The sequence below is a fragment of the Bos taurus genome, chromosome 6 (assembly GCF_002263795.3).
Source record: "Bos taurus isolate L1 Dominette 01449 registration number 42190680 breed Hereford chromosome 6, ARS-UCD2.0, whole genome shotgun sequence".
Taxonomy (NCBI): Eukaryota; Metazoa; Chordata; class Mammalia; order Artiodactyla; family Bovidae; genus Bos; species Bos taurus.
In genome coordinates, this window is record NC_037333.1 from 37,388,805 (window position 1) to 37,405,316 (window position 16,512).

Here is a 16,512-nt window from a genome sequence, read left to right on the forward strand (position 1 = left end):
AGAGATCAAATTGCCAACATCCACTGGATCAAAAAAGCAAGAGAATTCCAGAAAAAATCTGCTTCACTGACTACGCTAAAATTTTTGACTGTGTGAATCACAACAAACTGTGGAAAATTCTTTAAGAGATGGAATACCAGACCACCTCACCTGCCTCTTGAGAAACCTGTATGCAGGTCAAGAAGCAACAGTTACCACCAGACATGGAACAATGGACTGGTTCCAAATTGGGAAAGGAGTACGTCAAGGCTGTATATTGTCACCCTGTTTATTTAACTTCTATGCAGAGTACATCATGTGAAATGCCAGGCTGGATGAGGCACAAGCTGGAATCAAGATTGCCAGGAGACGTTATCAATAACCTCAGGTATGTAGATGACACTACCCTTATGGCAGAAAGTGAAGAGGAACTAAAGAGTCTCTTGATGAAAGTGGAAGAGGAAAGTGAAAAAGCTGGCTTAAAACTCAACGTTGAAAAAACAAAGATCATGGCATCCTGTCCCATCACTTTATGGCAAATAGATGGGGAAACAATGACAGACTATTTTCTAGGGCTCCAAATTCACTGCAGATGGTGATGCAGCCACGAAGTTAAAAGATGCCTGCTCCTGGGAAGAAAAGCTATGGCCAACCTAGAGAGCATATTTAAAAGCAGAGACATTACTTTGCAGACAAACATTTGTCTAGTCAAAGCTATGGTTTTTCCAGTAGTCATGTATGGCTGTGAGAGTTGGATCATAAAGAAGGCTGAGTGCTGAAATACTGATGCTTTTGAACTGTAGTGTTGGAGAAGACTCTAGAGAGTCCCTTGGACCACAAGAAGATCAAACCAGTCAATCCTAAAGGAAATCAATCCTGAATATTCATTGGAAGGACTGATGCTGAAGCTGAAGCTCCAATACTTTGGCCACCTTATGCAAAGAGCCAACACAGTAGAAAAGACCCTGATGCTGGGAAAGACTGAAGGCAGGAACAGAAGGGGATGACAGAAGACAAGATGGTTGGATGGCATCACTGACTCGATGGACATGGGTTTAAGCAAGCTCTGGGAGATGGTGAAGAACAGGGAAGCCTGGTGTGCTGCACTCTATGGGGTTTGCAAAGAGTCAGACATGACTGAACAACAACAACAATAATCCAATAGGACTAACGTTAAGAACGTATACTTATACTCTATAAGTAGAGGAGACACCAGAGAATGGGAGAGTGTCCTGCAAGCCAGGAAGAGAGCTCTCACCAGAAACAGAACCCTCCAGATCTTAGACTTTCCAGTCCCCAGAACTGTGAGACAATAAATCTCTACTGTTTAAGTCATGCAGTCCATGTTATTTTGTTATGGCAGCCTGAGCAGAGTAACATACTCTCTTTTTTGAAACTCAGTACTGGTTTTCCTCTGCCTCTTCCTGTCAATTCAAGTCATCCCACTCCACCTGGCTAATGCATGTTGCTAGTTCTCAAGTTTGAGTCCCAGGCTTTCTTTCCTTTTTATACTGTCAGCTCTCATCCATACTCAGTTTCAGTTATCAATGATATTCTAGCTATCTCAATTTTCCTGAGTACTCAACCTAAAGCAGCTTTACCAAAAATATCCTTGTACCACCTAATTTTGTAACACAGATTTTATCACTGCCTTATGCTTTCTATTTTTCCCCCTCCCAATAAAACACAAGCTTGAAGAAAGTATAAATCCCTGTTGGTCTTGCTCAGTACATTATTTTCATCACCTAGCATATTGCAGCTGGATAAATATTTGTTAAAAAATGAATCTGGGATATTTTTTTCTGACCATAATGAGGTAACAAGATGAATCTGCCCTCTTACTTTATAAACAGCACACTAAATACATGAAATGTTTCTAAGATAAAGGATGACAGAAGTACAGATGACAGTGATTCCTGAAAAAAAGGAAATAAAAGGTGGTAAGTCCTAAAACTTGCTATGGTTTACTGCTTAGAGAGTTTCCAGACTGCAATAAAGGAGGAAACCAGAGCTTGGGAATCTTCCTGAAAAGGGAAGACAGAGTTTAGATGTACAGGAGTCCACAGTGACTAGAATATGTGGAGTACAGGAAAGAAAGGGGCAGAGAGAGCTGGCTCCAGAGCTCCCTCCAAGTCTACAGATCAATACTGATCACACATAAATGTTTCCCAAGGCTGTGAAAAAGACCACTGAGAAGGACCAGATGGAAAATACCTACAGGCCATACAGGACTGGATATGACTGGTGTTGCCACCGAAAAATGGAACGTCCTTCTAGAACCTGGGTAAGTAGAGTCCCCAGATAGGTACTGGTGTGGCCTGACTAGTGGGGTAAAATCAGCCCCTGAAAGGACATAAACATGGCTTCTGAGAACCTATGTGGTCTACCCTTGACTTACTCTTCAATGTTCACCACATGTGACATCACGCTCCTCCTCCTCTGACTCAAGACACACCAGTCACGTCTTATCTAACTCCACAAGGAATACCAAGCCTCATGTTTTTTTCAGTCACTTCTTTCTTCCTGGAAAGTCATTCCTCCCCTCTCCATTCTCTGCTGCTTGGCCTAGTTGATGCCTACTCATTCTTCACAGCTCAGTTCAATGGACATTTCCTCAGAGACGTCTTCCTTTACTTTGCTGACTTGATAAGATCTCCCTATAAGGAATTCTCATAGTACCATCTACAAATTAAGAACTTGTGAGATTTGTATAACTTTTCTCAAATGTCTGCCTCTCCAAACAAAGCTGATCATGAATGGAGTGACATCTGGTTTTGTCCTCCATCATATTCCATATGACTACCATATTGCCTGGAACACAGGAGACAAAAATTTTTGAAAGAATAAATTAATGGGGTCTATAGATACTGGCTTCTAAAATCTATTATTCTATACATTTATATAACACATAAAGAAGCAAACAAATGAATTTTCCAGGTTTCCTAGAAATGGAATTGGAGGGGAAAAAAATGAAGCCAAGGTCTTGCTTAAAATTAACAAAAACAAGGAGGAAAAAACATGGCAGGAGGAAATAATTCAGATACCTGCTCTGCCTTTTTTGTTGTTCGTAATTAAACAATAGGTGAATTCAGTAGGCTGTTTATTATGATAATCACAGAATACTCAGCTCACTATAGGAAAAATGAGGAGAAAAATATGGTAGCCATGAGGGCTGAACTAAAAAATTTGAATTACTAAATGAATAGAGAGGATAAAAGGGGAGAAGAGAACATCTGAGGCAGGAATTTAAGGTGTGAAGCACTGAAATAAATCTCTAACAGGTGGTAGCAGCTGGTTAAGGAAGAGAAGGGTGACCCTTGAACCACTTACCTCAGATAGACAAAGCAGGTCTGGAGGCTGCAGGGAGAGAATAAAGATTTACAAAACAGAACAAAACTGGCATTGATGGCTCCCCCAGCACCACTCTGCTGGATACAGACAGGTCTTGTCCCAGGGAGATAAAACAAAATAAAATAACTACAAGTCAGAAATGTACTGGATTGTGTGGCAAGAGGGAGTGGACAACAGGGAGGGAGTGGATAGGTTTTGGGAATGAACTGGATATAATAATCTTAATTTACTAAAAGCAAAAAAAAAAGACAATAAATTTTTTTTCTAGTCACATCATATCAAAATTCTACCAATAAAAATGGGTCAGCAAACTTTTTCTGCAAAGGGTCACGATATTTTAGTCTTTGTGGGTTTAGGATCTCTGTTGCAACTACACAATTCAGCTTTTGCAGCATAAAACAGCAAGAGACAAAACACAGAAGTGAATGATCATGGCAATGTTCCAATAAAACTACTTAAAAGGCAGGCTGGGGGCCAGACACCTCAGTTTGGAAAGTTAATCTTGTTTGAAAATAGTGCTGTATTTCATATCCATTAATAGGGTGAATCAACCAAATTATCTTTCTTCAAGTTTTAGTAATTATGTTGTTAAACTGAAAAAACAACTTGAAATATTTTTTGCTAAGTTCCCTGAGTTACTTTGTAACTCTAGTGTCTAACAATGCCCAGTAGATCAAAAGAAAAATATACAATATTTGTTGAATAAATGGAATAGTTTTCCATGAAAGATATGGGGCAATTAGTAAAGCAGAATATTCTGTAATGGTTGACAAAGCAATGAGATATAAGATATGTGAGAGAAATTCTAGGAAAAAAAAGATATGGAATTACCAAAGTAGCTGTTTCATAATGCAATATTACTATATTAAAACTCTTTAAAACCTAAGTCTTCTTCTCTTTAGTCAGTTTCTATGAAAATTACAATAATGGGGAAAATATCTAATTATAAACAGAATGTATTAAAGCCTTTTTTATTTCCTTAGAATGCTTTAAATTACTGGGTCACAGTTTTAATATTTTTACTGATGGCACTGGCAAGTAACAAGACGATAATATAAAGCTCATGTAAAAAAGAACAGGTCGATATATTTATTATTTTTTACATTAAAATATGTCTTTTTTATCCAGTTTTGACCAAATTAATTAAGAGTGTGGTTTAATTAAGACTCAAGGAGACTCTGATCTCGTATGTTTTCCTAAACTCGTAAGGTATTTTCTTATGATTTTTAATACAGAGAGGAAAGCCACCTGAACTGACTGCTACTTCCTTTCTTGATTCATTATGAAATGAAATCTATACAAAAATGAAACTTATAAAACAGACTTATCAAAATGTGATTATTTTGGCCTGAATGTTATTTACTAGAGTCATCTTTTCATGGTGAATCTTAGTAAAGCACTTACAATTTAATTCTGATTAACAATTTATATACAAGAGCAAGTCTAGTATATAAATTAACTTATATATTTATAGTCACTGCATTCTTTCTGGTAACATCACAGTAAGTACAGAGAAAGCCTAGCAGGAAACTATGTAGAGCGGTGTTTCCAAAACTATGTTCTGGGGCTTCCCAGGTGGCGCTCGTGGCGCCTGCCAGTGCAGGAGATTTAAGAGACACTGGTTTGATCCCTGGGTCAGGAAACTCCCCTGGAGAAGGAAATGGCAATCCATCCCAGTATCCATGCCTGGAGAATCCCATGGATAGACGAACGATGGGGTTGCAAAGACTGAAGCAACTTAGCATGCAAACTATGTTCTACGGGACATAAAGTTTGGAGAACGTGTTTTAACATACTAATGGGGTACTATGATTTGGTAAGCACGAGAAAGAGAAATGAGCATTTCGCAATGTTACTGGACTACAGAACACTGTGCACACAGAACATTTTGGTGGACCAGTTTTTCCTGGAATATAACTTTGGAATGCTTGTGTAGCAAACCAGATTAAAGTGACTGAATCATTTGGAAACACTTTTCTATCAAAATGAAATTTAGAAAATCATCTACTCTGCAGCTGATGCTGCTAAGTCACTTCAGTCATGTCCGTCCCTGGGATTCTCCGGGCAAGAACAGTGGAGTGGGTTGCCATTTCCTTCTCCAATGTGTGAAAGTGAAAAGTGAAAGTGAAGTCACTCAGTCGAGTCTGACTCTTTGCGACCCCTTGGACTGCAGCCTACCAGGCTCCTCTGAACACGGGATTTTCCAGGCAAGAGTACTGGAGTGGGTTGCCACTGCCTTCTCCATCATCTACTCTAGTGCTTCATAATTTCCATTAGGTAATATGATGCTGAATGTTACATGAAGTAACTCTAAATTTTACTTTTAACTGTTAAAGGATATTCTGTGCTGAGGTTGCCTCAACCGTACAAATTTAAAACAGTATCTTGAATTAGGACTCAGAAAAATATGATAAAACGTTCATTAGCAGGACCAGAGAAGGACGCATGGTTAGTTTCAGTTTTAGGTAATTAAAAGAGTGTATCATTAATTTCAAATCACCCATCAGTGACATATCTCAGAGAAAACCAGAATTCTGAGTGGAAATATATATATATATAGAGAGAGAGAGAGAGAGAGAGAGTCATTTTTGAGGACAGAAGACAAAACCGGAGAAACTGACAAACTGAACTTTTTTCAGTCATCTCAGAATCCAATTGAAAGTGTAAACCTGAGTTTTGAATTTTTATAGAAAAATTTAACATTTTAGGAAAAATAATATGAGGATAGTAGCTTTAAGTACATAGTAGGTTATTCTGGCCTGAAACTTCAGAGGTGTCCAAAGTCCATTTATTATATCCAGCTGTATATCAATTAGGAAAAGGCACACATTTGCTTTAGGAACTCAAACAACACCGACATTAAAGAGGTCTATGTTATTATTTTCAATAGTCACACATAATTTTAGACCATTATCACCACAAAAATTGTCTCTTACAGCTGGTCCTTCACACACCCCATTCTGCCCTCTCTTCTAATCTATATTGTGTGCAGCTATTAGAAAAAGACTTCTTAGAAGTAGTTTGACCATGTAATTTATCACAATTCAAAGAATAAATTCTTAGTTTGATCTCTTTTCCTTCTGTTACACCCACTTGGTGAACACAGTTACTATTAAGTAAAATGGCCCATCTTTCTCCCAAGCTTTACATTCTGGTAACTGAGATAAAATCACAAGCTGTTCAATCCTATTACTTATTGAGATGTATTTCAAACATTATCCAGAGCTCAATACTCACCATAAAACTCTTAGATTACCTCTTGATTCACAGAAAATAGTCTACTATCCTAAACATTCTCCCCATAAATTATAAACTGATTTATATCCTCCTAAAAATCATTCCCACTATTCTCATGTTTTCAGCTTCCCAGGTGGCAGTAATGGTAAAAGAACCTGCCTGCAATGCAGGAGAGGTAATTACTGAGGCTTTTATCCCTGGGTGGGGAAGATCCCTTGGAGGATAGCATGGCAACCCACTCCAGTATTCTCGCCTGGAGAATTTCATGGACAGAGGAGACTGGCGGGCTGTGGTCCATAGTGTCGCAGAGTTGGACATGGCTGAAGCAACTTAGCACGCACACATGCATTCTCATGTCTTAGGAGAGAAAAGACTCTTCGGGCCAACACCAATCTCTCTAACGATTCTCATGATACCCCACTATCAAGTCAGGGGCTTCACTCCATTTCCCCTATTTGCCATCTCATTTTTCTACTTTAGTCTTTCATTTTCCAGTGGTTTCTTCCCATTGGCATCTAAACATCCTTCAACTGGGCTTCCTCTCACTACTTCCCTATTTTCTCACCAATCTGCCATTTACATTTTTCTGTGCTAATTTTCTTCATTTCTTTTTCCTGAATTTACTCAATCATAAGAGTTCTGACTCTAAAATAACCTCTTGTGCTACACAGAAGATGTCAAGACCTAACTGACCTCTTATTAACACTTTACACTGTTGTTTTTTTCCTTTCTTAAAACGTATTTCCTGTCACCATCCTCTGCTGGCTTTCCTCTTATCTCCTGGCTACTCTCACTAGTCTCCTTTTGTACACTTTTCTTTTCTCCGTATCTTTGGGGCTCTGAGACGCTATGTTCTTCACATTTTACACTGAACAGTCTCTTCCACTCTCATGGCTTCAATTATTTGCTGGCCCCCAAATCTTTATCTCTAGCTGAGACCTCTCTCCTGAGCAAAAACTCTTAACTAGTTGCATCCTAAGTATCTTTTCTTGGATACCCCACTAGATATCTCAAACTTTATATGTTTAAAACTGAACACCTAGAGTGAATATTACAATCACCTACCCAGATGTCCAAGCCAAAAACCTGATGTTAAACTTTATTCTTCTATTCTCTAAGACTGATTCTACTTCATGGATGTCTCTCAAATATATCCATTCTTCCCCAATACTGACACTATCAGGGCTCCAGATTTTTTTTTTTTTTTCATTAACTGATGCTGACCTCACAATTTGTGCTATGCCTCCATCAGCAGATTTATCTTTTGCCATTTTTTCAACTACCCTACTGCCCCTTCCTAAATTCCTATTTTATGTCTTAGCTATATGAACTAGATTAATCAGTGTTCCAGACAACCCTGCTCTCTTCAGTCAACCACATTTTCCCCATGCAATTTGCTTCTGCCTGAAGTACTCTCTGTACTTCTAATACTTTGTCATTCTTCAAATTCCAGCTTAGAAGCAAGAATCCTTGCATAATTCTCTGACCCTGGGTTCAACTTCCCTATGTGCCCCTATAGTGCATCTCTCTCTCCCATCATAGCACTCATCTTTCCATGAATTGCCTATTCACTATCTTGCATAAGATGGTAAGCTCCTCAAGAGTACAAAACATGACTTTTACCATTCTATCCCCTTAAAACATATAATATCACACTTAAAACATAAAATACACTCTATATTTTGAATAAATAAGCAATATAGATCTTATTTTCTTACTTAGATGGAAAAAAGCTTTTTGAATCTTCTATCGTGCCTAAGAGCATATTGTAGGCATTCATTAAGTATTTGTTAAAACAAGAATTCAATAGAATCGCACTTCTTCTTCCTTTCCATGTTTACAGTCGATATAAGCAGTACAAATGTCATCAAGTGTAAGTTTTAAAATTTCTGTGTACTAAACTGTATCTATACAGTTAATCTTGAAAAGTTTAAAAACAAGACATTTTCAAGTAAAAGCAAAACTCTTCATCAACAGAAATATTCCATTAATTCATTATTACATTGTCAAATGAATTTTCCTAGAAAAGTCCTATTGTTAAAAGTCTCAAACTTCCAGTCACTATGTATTCAATGAAGAAGAAAAACACACATAAAATAATGAATTTTAGTGTCACTTTCAAAGAGGCAAAAAGAAGTATGGAGTATCAAGAATAATGAAAAAAAAAAAAAAAAAAAAACAACACCTTAAGAAACATTTAAAAATCAGATAATATAACAAATATTGCTATAAATACAACTTTATAAAAATAATGTCCTTGTTGATTGAGTGGGGGAAAAAAGAATGTTAAAACAAAGAAGGAAAGTTATCAGTAAAAGATAAATAAAACTTTGAGCAGAACAGGAACTATTACTATGAATTTTTAAAATGAGAAAAGGTGAAAAACAACTCCTAATATGATACTAAAGTTTTTTTAAATGTTACAAAAGGATTTGAAATTAATTTGAAAAAGTAACAATTAGGCATCTTCCATCTTATTTTTCTAGGGTGATATATTTAGTGAGATGAAGAATCATATTAAACTACATTTACATTTATACCTTAGAAAGATACAATGGTTAAGCTGGAAGTAACAAAATACAGTTCTGTTGAGAAATGACAATACAAACTATCTTTAGTATGAAATGAGGATGGTGTAAAGAATTAAAAATGAAACATTACACTTTATTCTCCATTCATGGCAATCTTTTAAAAATATGTGAACTTATTTTTAGGTGAATTATAAGCTCTTTTGAAAAAAATAACTATTAGACTTCGTCCCTCTTTTTTCCTGACATACTATTTGTTGTGTTATTTTTAGTTATCCTTAGGCCAAGGAACAAAGGGCGTTACTTTTAGGTTTGATACATTTTTAATAATGGAGACTCTAATTTGACCATCTTTAACATTTTAATGATTTATGTTAGTTAAAAATTTTAATCACTGCATGTGAGATATACAGAAATAGGTTATTATAAAAGTTATTCAGTTAAGTAATTGAATTTTGGGGTTCATAATAATCTTCTAACCTATTAAAACTTGAGTTTAATTAGTTTTTAATGTTCCAATTTAAGACCTGAAAGTGTTTTTTTTAGCTTTTAAAAAAGTTTTTTAAAAACATAAGAAAAAATTAAGCCACTAATACCTCTCGGGCCACACAAAAGACTCCCCTAAAATATACAATGTAACAATGCAACCATATGATAAAATATCCTTAAATATCCAAATGTAACCCAGTAACCCTGCATTTCTTCACTCTTTCATGTCACAGAAGAAATCAACAAACACTAACACACTCTTACATACCCTAAATTGTCTAGCACCTATCAAGAAGCAGAATTGGAACTGGTTACGATGGCAACTAGTGTTTACATCCCATTTTTGCTAGGTTCAAGGGGTAACGGTCTCCCTGAGGCACCAATGTCAGGTTGGTATAACTGAGTAAAGCTCATAATTACTTGCTAAAGTAATTTCAGTTTGCATTCTGAATTTAGCATTACCTTAAAATTACCTGTATATGATTTTCTCCTTTGGTAGGTGAGGTATTATCTCTATAAAGAAATCCTCATCTTTATATCTATGGAATCAATGTCAGATATGAAAAAACTATTTAATAAGTTGCTGACATATTGGAAAAAAAAATCTTGACACTTTTAAATAGACTCTAAAAGTGGTTCCCAAAGCAGTATCAAAGGGCCTAACAACTTAATGGTGAATGTGAGATTGATACCCTAGGATTATTATATATGTTATGGTCTTCATCAAGTCAACCATGAGATAGTTTTTACTTTCCAGATGGTCTCAAAGTTACTAATTTATCATTAGATAATAAATATATATTAGCTTGTAGTGTAGCAGTAAATTTTTAGATAGCTACTTGGGCATATTTATTTGTCAAACTGTTCTCTATATTTTATATTAGATCAGATGCAAAACAAGAGAGTATTTACATTAATATTTTAGAAGCTTTCTATGTCTCAAATATACTTTTCTTGAAATCCTGGACACATTTAGATGTGGGGAAGGTCACTGGGACATTTAGCAGCACCTAATTTCATGAGTTTCATACTAGGTGCCAAGAAATTAGATTGTCCAAATATTTTAGAAATAAAACTAAATCAACTGTTCCTCTTCTATCCATCATCTGATATTCCACTCAAGGCACCTACAATGAAACTAAAATTAAGTAGAGAAAAACTTACCTAGTTGGTATTTTGAAAAATAGTTTGCCATTTGTCCACTGTTGCAAGACTGTCGTTTATGTCTTTTTGTTGACATTTCTGTGGTCTTCCATGGTGGTCTTTTTCTTTTGTTCAATTTGCTAAGAACTTCACAATTATCAGAAGGATTCTTGTCATAGTTAACACATTTATTTAATTTACTATTTTCAAGTTGGGCAGGAAATTTATCACTTGAAGGACTATTTGCTTTAGCATTTTCTATTTCTTTAGATTGCTTTTTAAAAGAATTTTGCCTAGCAGACTGGGATCTTAAGGTAAAGCGCTTTGATTCTTCTATGTGAGTTTGATGATTACTTCCACAGTTAACAGATTCAGGAGAGTAAATGATGGTATTTAACTTAAAAGTATTTCTGTGTTCGAGATAGTTGATCTTCCTCAAAAATATTCTACAGTCTTTTAAGGTTTTTGACCTCCAATTATTTGAACATACATTTCCTAGTCTTTGTCCCTTTTCAAAATCTTTTTGGCTGCAGTTTGTTCCATTCTCCTTTGCTTCTGAGTTAAATTTATTCTCTAAACTAGCATGTGTTTTGAAATCAGACATGGCCAACCTCTGTTGCAAAAAGTTATCCCTGATCTCAGGTGGGAAAATAAACTGATTATCTACTGTGTTTTTTCCTTGGAGTGGGACATCAGCATTTGTTACTCCCTCAGTCTTACTCAAAAGTTGGTTCTGGCAAAAAAATCTTAAGTTCCTCCTCTTAGATATCCAAGCACCTGTCCCATGGCTGTGCAGCTTTCCCTGTCTTCTCCACCTTTCATGATGCAACCTCTTAAACTCAGTTCTTTTTAATCTAGTTAGTGTTAAATTACTTTTCACATTTAAGAGTGGGGAGCTAACCATTTTATGCAGTATATGCAACTTCCCTGCTGACTTTGAAGGCGAAGATAGTGCAAATTTTTTAAAGTGCTTTCTGAAAGGGCTGGTATTAAAATCAGAATATTTGGTCCCTAATTTAATTCCTCTGGTGTTTATTACTTCCAAAGGGTTTCGTGCATTTGCTTTTCTAACTAGTGAAAGAGACTGTGTTTCTGTTGTTTGCATAAACCAGGTACAGAGTTCATTCAAATCATACTTTTTCTGAAAAAGCATTTTTACGGGTGAAACCTCAAGTTCTAAAAGACAGGTCTCCAAAGGGCTTGCTATTTTGAAGTTATCATTTTCAATGTGGTCTCTTTTTTTATGAACACAATTTTCAGCTTCATCTCCACTCACAGGCACCCAAGCATTTGTTATTTGTTCAAATCTATTGTTTAATTCCTCTAATAAGGAATCGTTTGAAGTAGAAGCAGCCCACCACCTGAGCAAAGGGTTTGATGAAATTATAGGGTCCAAGGATACTTCAGAATTGGGTATTAATTTATCTTCCAAATGCTTTTTTGCATTCCTTGAATTTCTAGCTCCTGGCGGACCTTTGGAAGCTATTTTAATCCTTGACTGCTTATGTTTGTCCTCCTGACTTTTACCTTTCTGCAAATGGAGCTTATATGACTTATGGAGCAGGGAATTTCTATAAATAAGTGAACTAGAAGATGCTAATGAATGTAAGAAATGCAGAGATGGTTTTCGATCCCTAATGGAATGTCTCAAAGGTACAGCAGCAACCATACTTTCTGATTCATTCTTGAGTTTGTCAGCTTCAGTGTGCCTTGTATCCATGGTGTACTGGTGATTTTCTTCAGGCAGATTTTTCTGGAATATATTCTCTTGTTCTAAAGGAGGTAAGCAGCTGCTAATACTCACTTCTCTCTCCTGAGGTGAAATTCTATTGATAGTCACAGATATGCCAGAGATTTTCACTTTTGCAGGTCTACCAGGCTTCCTAATTATTGCCAAAGGCTTGTGATTTGGTCGAATAATGTTCTTGGACGGTTGAGGTATCACAGGCTTGTTCTTGAAAGGTCTAACATATTCAAAGCCAGACCCCAAGATTTCACTTTCAGTAGTCAAACTTGAAATAGCACTTATTCTTTCACCCAAGTCAGTGTCATATTCTCTAATATTTCTGAGACTATTATATTCTGTTGGAAAATCAGTAACATTTTTTAAAGACATACCGTTGCTTTTGTTTATACTTCCTTCAGAAACATGCCTTTTAGTTCTTCTTGACCTTCCATAAATAACAGTTACTGTAATACTCTTCTGATATATACCTTCTTTTACTTCTGATATGAGAGACTCTGGGCTTTTCTTTTCAGCACTAATGGGCTCATTTTGGCAAATGGCAATGTCTGTTTGGTCAGTTTTAGGTTTCGGTGGTCTTCCAATTGGTCGCTTTATCTGTTTCACAACCTGGGGACCTATTTTTTTAGGTCTACCTGGTTTTCTTTTAAAAGATGAATCAATCGTACTGCTTGAATACTCTTTAGGTAACTCTTGTGGCTTATCATTCTTCATATCATCTGTAAACACTGCAGAGGATTCTGCCATTTCTTTTGCACAATTAAATTTGTTTAGTTCTTTTTGCAAAGTGTCACTATCATTAAGATTAGAACTATAATTTGCAGAGTTAGCATTTGGGATAGTCTCATTTGTTTCTTTTCTATTTTCAGTTACTTGATGAGTTGGTTGCTTTTCAGAAGAAAAATCATGATTTGATTCGGAATTATTGACTGAAGTTAAGGTATATTTGACTCCTTCACTGCTTTTAACCTCAGATAAAAACATGAGTTTGATAGGACTAGAATAGGTGGCAAAAGAAGAGCTTTCGATGGCTTCATATTTTGTTGGTACATTTTCAACACTGGAAATCAAGCTACTTGTGTTTAAAACAGATGACTTTTTCTGGTTTAGTCGTTTGCTATTCAAATCTATTGTAGGTATATGATTGGTTTTAATATTGGTGGATGCTACTATGGATTTTGATAAACTTTTCTCTTTACATGTCATTCTACTTACAGTCAGAGTCATATTTCTACTAGCAGGTTGATCTTTACCATCAACTTCTATCAATTTCTTGGATGCTTTATACCCTTCTGATAATGACTGATTATTCCAAGACTTTTTGGCCATATTTATTGTATCTTCCAAACGTTCCACAACAACTTGTAAATTAGAATTCATTGCAATTTTGTTTAAATCTATACTATGTGAGCTTTCAACCTGAATATTTTTTACTTCATCTTTTCCTTTGGTAGAGTCAGAAACTTTTTTGGCCTTAGGGGATTTTTTGAAAACATAATTATTTGTTACATATATAGAATACCACCCTGGTGGTACAATATTTCGTTTGGTTCTGCTCAAAAGTCCAGGGATATCACTTTTCAAAGGAGTTTGAGTATTCTCTAATTTTGGATTCTCTTTATGATTTTGCAAAAACTTTTTCCTAGCCACAGATTTCTCCTGTGATCTCCTTATGCTCATTTTCTCAGCAGAAGCTGTTTTAAAGCTTTCTGAAAATGCATCAAAAGCCAAGTTAGTTTCTAAATTACTTAGAGGTAGTTGCAATGACTGTAATCCATAATCTGGTAAAAATGATGTTTCCACATGATTATTATCTTGCAGGCTTTTAGAATTCTGTAAAGAAGGTCCTTGGCAATGATAGAATTGCTCTTTGTCTGCTGAAAAGAGTTCATCATTGCGCAAAAACTTCCTTGGATTTTTTTCGGTGTATTTTTTTCTCATAAAGTTTTCATCAAGACTAGCAAGTTCTCTTTTTATCTGTAATGACTGCCTTCTGAATATGGGTGAGTCAGGAGAGCTGTGCATTGCAAATAAGGTTTCTTGACGCTTTCGAAATCTTGTCTGAATAATTTTATTTTCTATCTTTTTATCATGTTGACTCAGTAATTCCATAAAACTGTAATCACTGGCCTTTGCATTATGCAAAAGAGAGGTTATTAAATCTCTCAATTTTAAATCATTATCTGTACTGCAATCACTGCTAGATAATTGTATAAGGTTTGTCATATCTATTGTTTCTATTGATTTTAATTTTTCATTAATACGATCCATTAAATCTTGAAAAATTATAGTAGTTTCACCCTTTTCATGATTTGTAGTATAATTATTGCTGTCTTCTAAGAGCAAAGAATCAGAGTTACTGGATTTTTTAGTTTTAGGCATTTTACCTTCATGATCATCTTCATCATTGCTTATTTCTGCTGGTGTCAGAGATGGAGGCTGGTTAATGTTTGTTTCAAGTCTATTATTTTCTAAGGCTGAACACTCCGAGATGACATCTTTCAATTTTTCAAATCCTTCAGCCTGCACAGGTGATAATGGTGGGGGTGAGGGACTTCGAGATCTACAAACATCTTGAAGATTTACTGAAACATCACCTATTTCCCTTGATGAATGAGGACTCTGAAAGCCTGATTCTGTGGAATCAATGTCTGCTAACAGTCCAGAACAGCACCTGTGAGAATTGTAACTGTTTGCAATTCCTCTATTCACTACCTTCTTAATGTGCTCAATAGTTACAGTTTGACAAGATAAACAATGTAAATCTTTAATACAGACTGGCAGAGGCACAAAACCAGGGCTTTGTCTTTCATTGTGTAAATACCCTCTTTCTGCCAGCCTATATTCACAACTACAGAACAGACCATCTAAATCATCTTCAATAAGGGGATTCTGAGACTCTGAAGACACAGTATAGGATGAATTACAACAGCAAAGAGAAGCAGCATTCTGCTCTTGGACTAGAAATTTCAACATAGCCAAAACTTGTTCCTGGTGATGTATGCACAAAGATTCCAAAACTTTGCTTAATGCTGATTTTCCTTTTTCCATTTTAGTAGCTTCCTCTGATTTTGCATCAACAGTTGAACTAAAAATAAAAATCAAACAAAAAATGAATTACAGCAAAAATACTAATATCATAAGGAATTTTAACAGAGCTTGAAATAGATATTTTGATATTGCTGGACTTCTAATTCCTATGGAGAGCTGTGAAAGTGATATCTTGATTATTGTTTACCAAAAATATAATGAAGCACTTATGATAATTCCCTATGACAAAATATGAGTCAAAGCAAAACCCTATGTTTTGTGTAATATAAAGGCTGCTACTGTAAATATGTAAATATGGTTATATTTACAGATTGCTAATGTTTAGTGCTTTGGCTATATTAAGAATATTTAACGGAAAGTGCTTCAGAAGGAGTTAAAATTTTTATAAAGTAGACATTTTATAAGTTATTTGGTAGTTATCAGTCCATATTAGTACAAATAAGATAAATAAGATATAGGAGAAAATCTTTCTTATCTTTATTTAAAATAAAAATAATACCTTTATTTAAAAAAAGATAAAATATTTTTCAGGTAGTGAAAATAAAATTATTAATAAAACGTTTTATATAGTCAAAAGGAAAGTTAAGGGATTTAGATTTCATATAAATAACAGGCGTTTTAACCTAGTAATAAAATAAAAATTTAAGCTATTTAAAAATGTAATCTATTTTTAATTTATTTTAAATACTTAATTAATTACATCAAAACTAAAGGCATTACTTACCTAATTATTTAATTTCAAATGCTGGAAAATATCCCACTGCAGAAACTAACATAAATCTAATGGAAACTAAAACCCAGGATTACTTAGCAACCAATGTATAAGTCTATATAAAAAAAAAACTTTCTAATCCAATACCAGCAGCAAGAAGAATAAAATATATTAAAAGAATTCTGTTTCAGAAAAGTATCTATTTAAATTAAACATATCACCAAACTCTGTACATGAAAACAGCCTCCCACTTGTGATTTCTTATATTTGTTGTTGTT

General features: G+C 35.2%; 1 protein-coding gene across 8 annotated transcripts in view; it reads right to left on the reverse strand.

Moving 5' to 3' along the window:
* Positions 1–16,512, reverse strand: part of LCORL (ligand dependent nuclear receptor corepressor like) — a 179,165-nt gene that overhangs the window by 10,999 nt on the left and 151,654 nt on the right. For 6 of the 8 annotated variants that reach the window (XM_059887736.1, XM_059887735.1, XM_059887734.1 and 3 more), the window contains 2 exons: positions 10,749–15,559; positions 2,378–10,123 (listed from right to left, as the gene is read on the reverse strand). The exons of 1 other annotated variant lie outside the window; for it this stretch is intronic. In XM_059887736.1, the coding sequence (XP_059743719.1) occupies positions 10,098–10,123; positions 10,749–15,559 (4,837 nt within the window). In that variant the 3' untranslated portion in view covers positions 2,378–10,097. The remainder of the gene's footprint in view (positions 1–2,377; positions 10,124–10,748; positions 15,560–16,512) is intronic. One more of the 8 variants, XM_059887733.1, reaches the window with a different exon arrangement.